Source organism: Malaya genurostris, chromosome 1, assembly GCF_030247185.1.
Source record: "Malaya genurostris strain Urasoe2022 chromosome 1, Malgen_1.1, whole genome shotgun sequence".
Taxonomy (NCBI): domain Eukaryota; kingdom Metazoa; phylum Arthropoda; class Insecta; order Diptera; family Culicidae; genus Malaya; species Malaya genurostris.
In genome coordinates, this window is record NC_080570.1 from 136,567,599 (window position 1) to 136,577,225 (window position 9,627).

General features: G+C 37.9%; 1 protein-coding gene across 2 annotated transcripts in view; it reads right to left on the reverse strand.

Moving 5' to 3' along the window:
• Positions 1-9,145, reverse strand: part of LOC131425863 (heat shock protein beta-1) — a 35,478-nt gene extending 26,333 nt beyond the window's left edge. Inside the window, exons 1-2 of one of the 2 annotated variants that reach the window (XM_058588111.1) lie at positions 8,689-9,145; positions 1,713-1,745 (exon numbers count right to left, since the gene is read on the reverse strand). In XM_058588111.1, the coding sequence (XP_058444094.1) occupies positions 1,713-1,745; positions 8,689-8,873 (218 nt within the window). In that variant the 5' untranslated portion in view covers positions 8,874-9,145. The remainder of the gene's footprint in view (positions 1-1,712; positions 1,746-8,688) is intronic. The other variant, XM_058588112.1, reaches the window with a different exon arrangement.
• Positions 9,146-9,627: the final 482 nt, after the last annotated feature.

The following is a 9,627-nucleotide window of genomic DNA, read 5'->3' on the forward strand; positions in this document are numbered from 1 at the left end:
TGTCTGATGAAAGACAAGAGTTTTTTCATGTTGAAGAATTAAAACATCTATTGTACAAAGACAGTTACCAAATGCAATGACTTCGAAAGCTACCTTACATTGCCCCCTATAACTATGGGAATGGTTAAAAAATTAAGCGATTTGGTGCCGGATTTTGTGGGATCAGATGGGTGTCATCTATTATCTATTATAATCATGCGTTTGAGCCTAGCACTACGACAGTAGCAATTTGGTAAAATTTCCCCTAAAATTGTTGCAATAAGAAGTGCTCCCTCACCGGCCATACAGCCCTGATATAGCACCTCCAGATTTCAATCTGTACCGACAACTGACGCATGACCTTGCTGGACAACAGTGCACTTCATACGAAGAATTGAAAAACCGCATCGATACGTTGTTTTACCGGAGATCATGAAATTCCGAACTCAAGCCAACGCTCCAAATTGCGCATCATGAAAATCGGTCACGTGAACAGAATATCTTTCAAGCTTTGATGATTTTTTCGAGAGTGTCATTGCCATTCCCGGCACGATTGGTTCGATTCTGTCTTGTCACGATAACACAAATCGCAAAATGCATGGTTTATCTGTAGTCTCTAAAGCGATACAATCCAATCAATCATTCGAGTTGCAACTCATTAGTAAATACCACAACTACCAGCAAAAAAAAGAACGGACGAATCGTCGTCGTCGTCGTTTGCTCGGAATGGTTGATGGTGCGGGTAATGTGTTAATTTTCACTTGTTGCTATTTCGCGGTGGCTTATCCCGTCATCAGCGGATCATCGGAGGAAGTCCGGCGGAAGGTTGGGGAAAGCACACGAACAGTAAGTCGAACAGCACCGGGGGCGGCCAGCGGCTTTTGATGAGATCATGTACTAATAATAAAAACTAATAAATAATAAACAGATCCTCTGGCAGTTCGGTAATCTGTCGCATACTCGTATACAGCTGCAGTTGTTTTCGTTCGAGTGGTCTATCTCTCTATGGGAGTTTCGATGAAGGGTTGTCAATAAGCGATGTCACTGCATCGATTCCATTTGTTGGTTGTAGAACAAGAGGCACGAGCAACGAGAAACATTGCCAACGAAAGTAAATATTAGCGTTTCACTCTTCTACAACTTCTGGGCTCCGGGGGTTGAACGGATTACGTAGGCGTTTAAGAAATTCATGGATTGGAGCATTTTAACTCAATATTGAAACAAAACCACAACGCAATGTTCCGGCGAATATGACGGTTTACTGGCGGTAATGGTGATGATGATGATGATGATGATGATGACGTTTGATGGTGCAAATATAGCAACTATTGTAACTAGTAACTTTTGGAAAGAAAAGTAAACACGTAGGAATTAGTACAAAATTGAACGAGTTAACAACAAAACGTGACTAGGTGCGATTGATTAATTGACACTAACTGATCCTTAAATGGGTTAAATGGTGATCAAATATCAAGGCCAAATCTAATTTGCAGTATGCTGTCATGCTATGCTTATTGGTACGGCGGTAATAGAATAAATTTTAAGGTAAATAACTACAGAATTATGACAACTCTAAAGCAACAGTAACATTCATTCCCTTTTAGTAACGTAGGCTATTTGCTTTGTGTGTGTTTTGAAAGGGGATTTGAAGGAACAACATATAGCAGGCCAAGAAAAATTAACGTGTAACTATAGATTGGTGGTGATAGTAATCTCAGATATACGGTAAATACCTGCTGGACGTTGCTGTCTTTTTGGTGGAAAAACTGTTTAGGTTCATTCGGTTCGGACAGTTAGCGACCGCAGCGCGACAGTTTGCGTTTTCAAGGCGAGAAGGGTTGTTATGCGCATGCGCGAGGTTTTTCGTTAATTTTGATTTGTTTAGTCAGTTGTTTTTGTTTTTTTTTGTTTTGTACCGAGGAGAATTGTTTTTAGATTGGCGGGAGAAAGAAAAGAAAAAAATCTTACTGTTAGTGGTAGTTTTGTTACGGGCTAGTATCTAATCTATTATTTGGTTAGTTTGGTTTGGTTCGCGACTGAAATGGAACTACAATTTTTATTATTTGATTAGTTTCGAGGAATGCCAAATAAACGAAATATTTATCGAAAGAAAACACACACTCATTCTATTTTCGGGCACACTCTGATGAATGTCATGAAACACGCTCATAGATTAAGGAATCTCGAAAGGTTTGTCCGTTCTAGTGTGCAAAGCAGGCGACATAATTTTAATTTGTATACACTCGGAATTGAGTCACTGCAACACTGATCCCAGCGGCCTTGAAAGGGATCAACTATTTTTGGATAGGTTCCAAATCAATCACTTCGCTTAGAGAGGTATAACTCAGAATCCATCCTACCCTAGCTCACCTAAGAAAAACACAAAAACACTTTCAGACTGTGACATCATCGGCGTTCCGCCGATGTGTTCAACATCCACTGATCAAACCAACCGAAACGGCATCGAAGGTTATGCAAAGACCGGCTCTCGACCGACTCCAATAGGAAGCACACAACGAGTGGGCTCACAGAAGGTTCACTCCATTTAGGGAAACACGCGGTCAATTTCATATTTGTCATGCCGTGCCGCTACCCGGCTGCACGGGGCTGCCACGGGTTTTACAAATATGGAAATGCGGAATGCGTGGCTTGATTACGAAATATGAACCGTGATTGCTCCGGTCACAGGCACTTGCTGATGCCCACACCCGTCGGAGAGTCGCCGGCAACAGCAAGCAGCATGACGGGCGGAAAAATACTTCGTCGAGACATCTCAGGTTTCGATCGAATCAGTGATGAACCGTGCGTTAGAATGCGAATGTAATGCAAAATTGTTATAATATCGGGAAAAAAGAAATTGTCATATGTACAATACGAAAGTCAAAAACACACATCAAATAAGCTAACAACTGTGTCAAATGTACAACGAAATGGAAACAGGTAGAGAAATACCACAACGATGCTTCCACTAAGAACAATTGCTACAGCGAATCAATGGACGATGGGGCGAATAGTGAACCGACTGTCCAATCCACGTGTGAATGTGTTGGTGTGGCTATTTTCAGTGGTTGTGTGGTGAATGCTAGTGTAAGTTTGTCGCAAATACCCAGTGAATTTTGTCGGGGCGCATCGTGCCAATTATTGAAGACATATATGGGTCATTCCACCAATTTCCGACACAGTTCTGAACCCGCGCATCTCCGATTTCGATGAAGCTTTATATGATAATCTGAACCAAAAGAAGATGTTTGGTGTACTTTTTAATGGGCGGAGTTACACCATTGATTTTTGGCGCGCACTTAAAATTTCAATTAATTGAAAAACAACACTTTTAATTCGATTTTTTTCGATCTTTAAATTAAATGCAAAAATTTTAAAATATACATGTTCTTATGTAAAAATATTCCAGCTTTTTTATATAAATATTTTGAGAACTTAAAAAATATTTTTTTGCATCAACAGCAGTAAAAGCGCAAAACAGTAAACTGTAGTTACATCGACAGTAGTGTTCAGTTGCGATTTTCTCTATCACAGACTTCATTAATTTCTGTACCTGCTGGTAAATTGATATTGTGTTTTTTTTATAATACTCTGGTTTACTGTGACTTTAACCGTGTAAATATATAATAACGTAAGTGGTTTTTTTTTAATATTGTCAACGAGTTTAAGCGCATAATTTCAAGTGATGTGAAATTCCTTTACTGCATTAAAACATGAGTTCACTCAACAACAAAAGGAGAACAATCCGTTTGGAAAGCCATTATCTCGTAAGTTGATTTCATTAGATATATTTCTCTATCTCAAAACCAAACATTGCAACGTGTTTTTTTCTTCAGATTCTAAAGCGATCAGTGATTTACGTCCTTTTCCTGTTGACAAGTTATGGATATTTAGTGGTGTTGGTAAAAACTCTTTACTATGCACAAAATGTCGTAAAGATGTGATAACTTATTCTCTTGAAAATAAATCTCAAACGCCGGAAGACTCAGAGCCAAACTTTTTCGATGTATCTAGTAACCAAGGCTCAACGCATAGCAATTTTGTGGTCGAGGATTCGATAGAGTTTGCATTAGAAGTTTAACCAGTGAGAGAAAAATCGTATGTACATCTGCATTTTATATTTGAAATCGATTAACTATTCGATTGACCATATAATTATTAAAATTGTTTGTTTCAATTCATTTCTAATGAACATAAGTTTCACTTCATAACAAATTACAGAATTACTTCGACCTCAACACTGTGTCTTGGCAGGTAGCAGTGGAACTCATACTGTATGCGTGTGCATTAGTCATGAAAACGTTAAATTAATGTTGGAAGATTAGTTATCCTTTTTTAAAATACGTATGTTGAAGTACTTCTTTTAAACAGTCATAAGTCTAGTGAATACCTCGTCAATAACACATTTTTCATGTTGCAGGATTCAAATTCAGCAAAATTTTCAAAAACAGCTCGTGGATCAATAAAGAACACCCTTCATACAAGGACCTATTGACTAAATTGATTTGCCTAGAACCGAACGAATCGTGTTATAGCCAAAATTGCAAATCGTGTCCAAAAACCAACACGATGCATGATAAACTTCAATCTTATTTTATCTTTATAAAAAATGGACAACTGATCGTTGTACTATTCTCGATGTGTGCACTGAGACTGATATGTTTCTTGACACCCTCATGGAAGATCTCAAGAAACTATTACTTCATGACTTTGTGGCTTCAAAACAAAGCAAATACTTCACAGAGCTGAGGGAAAATTTAGCTCCCGGAAAAATTGTTGCGGTGCAAGATTTTGCCGAAAATTTTGCATTCGTAGTTCAAGACGCTGCGCAAGCCTTCCACTGGAACAATAATCAAGCCACGTTATTACCAATAGTTATATATTACAGAGAAAATGAAGAAGCTATTGCCTGTTTGGAATTTCAGACTGCTTGAAACATGATTCTGTGTCTGTGTATATGTTCCAGGAAAAAGTGATCGAACATTGGGAAAAAAATTCATAAATATTGAAAAGATCTACTGCTTCTGGGATGGAGCTCCACAGCAGTTCAAGAATAAAAAAAATTTCGCCAATTTATATTATCATCACTCCGATTTCCAAATTAAAGCCGAATGGCACTTTTTTGCGACTGCTCATGGAAAAGGACCTTGTGATGGAGTGGCTGGGAGTGTAAAGCGCCTTGCAACGAGAGCAAGTCTTCAAAGGGGAAATAAACAGCCAATTTTAACCGCAATGAAACTGTATGAATGGGCACGGAGTTCCATTAAAACAATCGATTTCTTCTTCTTGGGTTGTGATATATACGAAAACATAAATTGAAGATCGGTTCTCAAAAGCAGTAGCAATTAAGGGAACACAGCGTTTTCACACTGTCATTCCTTCAGTTGATCGGAAATGCTATATAAATGTTAAAACTATTTCGAGCTCACAAGTTGTTGAACAGTTTAAAATTTTTAAATAAATGTAATTTTTCGTTCAAATATATTATGAATGTTGTTAATAATAATATTTTTATTGCATAAGAAGTTAGATATATCATTCATTTTACCTCGGTTTAACGCATAAGAAATAATAAAAAGGTTTTTCCACACGTTTGTTGATTTTGACAATCACGTCGCTAATTCGTAACGTCGTGAATGATTAATGAATTAAAAATACGTGGCTTGATACATTCAAATCAAAACTTAGACTTCCAATCAAATGGTGGAATAATATTAATAATTGGTGCAAACTTGACTGAGTTGTAATTGTTCAAAACCTGACCACTTTTTCACGTGTATTTTTTTTGAGTTTCCAATTTGCATCCCTATATATAAAACAAAAAAGTGTTCCACATTAAAATTTTTTTTTGTTAAACGGCCACGTTAAGCCGAAGAGCGAATGAGCCGAAAGAAAAGTTTTATGAACAAAAAAAACACGGAAAGTTGCTATCGTATTTATACCTGCCAATATAGAAAAGACAACCGCGACTGCAAAATTCTTTTCGGTAGTAGTGTGCCATCTAGTGTCTAGTAGTCGAAGCGTTTACGTTTTCTGGGCAGCAGTGTGCCAGATTGCAGAAGCCAATTAAACCATTCATTTTGATATATTTACGTTGCGTCCTTGACTCATCAGTGCATAGCAGTTCAAATTGAACTTCTTAATGCAAAACTCGGCACGTTCAATTCGAACCGCTAAGCAGACGTAAACTTTTTCTCTTTGCATCGAAATGCAATGTCTATACTGATGAGTCAAAGATGAAACGTAAATATATCAATATGGTTATGTTGGTTGAAAACAACATTTTATTTATCTAATTCAACTAAGAAATTAGTTGAATAGCAATGGGGTGTGCCTTAGTTATGAAATAAATTTAATTGGTGAATTCAAGTAAAAAATAATTATTTCAAGTAATATTTTATTAGTATTAAGGGAATGAGAATTAAAATTTCTAAATTAGCAAAAGAGAGATTTTTTTAGTTGTCTTAAGAAATAACCAACTAAAATCAGAAAATCAACTAATTTTTTCACCAAAATGCCGATTTCGATCTTTCCGTGTGCTAAATCTTATTGCCTCGCTCCGAATATTTCAAACATCCATCTCCTTTATCTTTAAATTGAATTTTGGACAATAGCACAAAACAACGATAAACAGTCCACGAGTTTGAGCGATATATACCAAAATCAAATTTGAATTTTACAGGTGACTTAATCTCGCGGCGTTCGCTATCAGTATTGGTTTTTTTTTTTATTTCAACTTTGAAGAATTCATGTCATGAAATTTTAGACACAATACTCAATGTTCTTTCACATAAATTTGCATGAACTGCGACACTCCATAATAAGATGTGAAATCACATGGTTTTTTCGAAGTGTGTAGATGGTCTAATTCGCACAAAAGTTGTAATAAATGGGCTATGGTAAAAATGATTTTTTTTATCACAACAGTCTCTGACTTTGTTCAACATCCAGTCACCCCGAAGTCGTTTATAAAAGTCATATGTTTTAAGCGGCATTAATAAAACTGAACCCAAAAAAGGAACGCGATAAAAGCAGCAGCAGCCTGATTATAGCAGACATGAAGGCACACCTTTAAATTGCACACGTTTGGGACAACATAAAAAAAAACACGAATAGCTTGACGGTCAACTATTTGCGTGCATTCCGCATTCTGACGATTATCACAATTGGTGATATAATGTCGGGTTCAACGGAATAATTATGACAGTTGTCAAACCTCTCATTTTGTTTATTATTTTTACGAGTTTTTACAGTCGTTTCGCTCGAGTAATAAATGCTTTTGCTACCGCTCTATATTTTTTAATGCTTTACTTTGTTTCAGCTCTAACTGTAACCAGCTTTAGAGCTGTTTTGCAAGATATAAAATACAATCTAGAACTTTTAACGATCCGATCAAAATCATTGAATATTAAAAAACCCACAGAACAATTATGTGAAAATTAGTTGAGGTTCAGAAGAACAGACAATTATTTTACGTGTATTAATATGTGATACCAGTATAAATAAAAACGTAACACACTTTTGAAGTTGAATTAACTCCACTCATCAGACGTCAAGTTTAACTCGGCTTAAGCGATTGTCTTTTTGGTTGTCCCAGACAAAAACCAGATGCGGTTTGCTGGCCTCCCTAAGCTACACTAATATTAGTTCAATTTGAGTTGCTATGCACTGATAAGTTGGCGACGAATTGTAAAGTAGGCATTAAAATTTGTGTTCAGTTCGTTGATGAAAAATGATGCAATTTGACAGATGTGCTTGAGTTCCATAATTTCACACTGAGGCGAGTAAGCTTTCATAAATACTCCCACCGGATGGGTTTCCGTGTAAGTTCCATTAACGAAATTCTCTTTTAGATAAAAAGATAAATCTCGTTAACCAAAACAATAACCATTCCGGCTGCCATGAACAACAGAAAAACGAGACGCATCAAAACAAACCAGCAATTGTGGAAACGCACATGTGCATGGGAAAATGCTCACGCACCACTTGGCATGCTATGATCGAGCAAGCCGCTTCTGTACAGTAGCAAAAGGCAGCAGCAGTAACAAAAAATAAGCATCTGCGATGACTCATTCTTCCACCCTAACCCAGCGACCGGAAACAATGTGTTCGATTGTATAAACCACAGCCGAAGAGAATCCAACGATGCCAATTTCCACGCAATGACGTCAGACCGGTGGCCAGCGTAAAATTTTCCCGATGACGAACAGCCTCGATCGACGTTCAATTCCCGGCGCCGAACGGAACATGCAAAATTCATCAAATTCGTTCGCAGATGGTCGCAGGTCGAAGCAACTTATCTGTGCACCGGCCGTCCATCGAGGCCATAAATTTGCATACGCCAGACCAGAGCAGTCAGAGCTAAATCAACAGTCAACAGTCGAAAGGCAAATTTCACGAGACGAAAGACGGCTGGCTCTCTTATGGTTTCTTTTATTTTTAGATTGGACAAAAATTTCTAGATTCCTCCTTCGTTCATACTTTCACACATTTCTTGGAAGCTCACAACTTGCACTGTCTTCGTTCATTATGATGTAGGTATCTATACTAATAGCTAATGAAGTGTTGAACTGATGCGAAAAACTTTCTCGTGGAATGAAAATTTGTCTCTGTCTCTCGAAACTCCAAAAGCGAATCAAAGAATGACGAGCAAGAATGGATTGGGAATTGGCTTTCATACTTGCAAAACTCTACACCAAGTGCACTTACCTGGAGGTGGTCTCGAAGAAGTTCGACTCCCGGTTCATCAGTTCCGATCTAAATTTAGCCATCTCCTCTTCCATTTTTCGCATTTCGGAGTCGAAACGCTCACGGATGCTAGAAAACTCCGTATCGATCACACTGAAGTCACCCAGTTTGATCGGGATGTTGCGTTTGTTTGCACTGTCGGCCATTTTTCACAAAAAAAAATCAAACAATCTCCGGGTGTGCAGATGCAGGACAGGTAAATTCACCGTATTCTCTTGGCTCGTTTATCGATTGTTATCGCTTTCGACCTTCGCCGGTTAAAATATTATCGAAGCACAAGGTCACACTTTTCCTTCTATCTCCTTTTATTTTACTGTCGCACACACCTAACAATTGCTATTTTGATTTCGGTTGGCGAATTTCCGTACAACTCAAACAGTTCTCAACAAAGGACTCTCTTCGACTGAATGGCTCTCCGCTTGCGGTAAATGCTTTTATATTTCCTTCCACTGCCGTGACTCTTCTTTGCTTCATAACAGACTTCATTCATACCGCATACCACACAAGAGAGAAGAGAGATGGAGAAAACACAGACTACATGCTCCTGTGAGAATCGGTAAACACAGAGATAAAACTTTTGCCAAGAGCGAATCTCACTACCCGAGTAAAAAAGGTCTCGAATGTTTTAGGGGACACCACACAGTTCCGAGTTTCGTCATCCTTGCTGCGCGGGTGGAAATGTGATTGAATCAGTCTGCGCTTCCCACGTGTAGAGTTGATCGATGCGATAGAACAATCGAGAATATTATGATTGAATCATTCCGATGACTTTAAACGGAACACTTTTTCGTTTTCCACTTTTATGGTCTTACTGTGACTTTTATTGTTAAATTCCTCACGAGTATAGCGTAAGGGAAAACTGATCGTTGAGTCATCGTTGTTGTTTGTATATTAATCCAC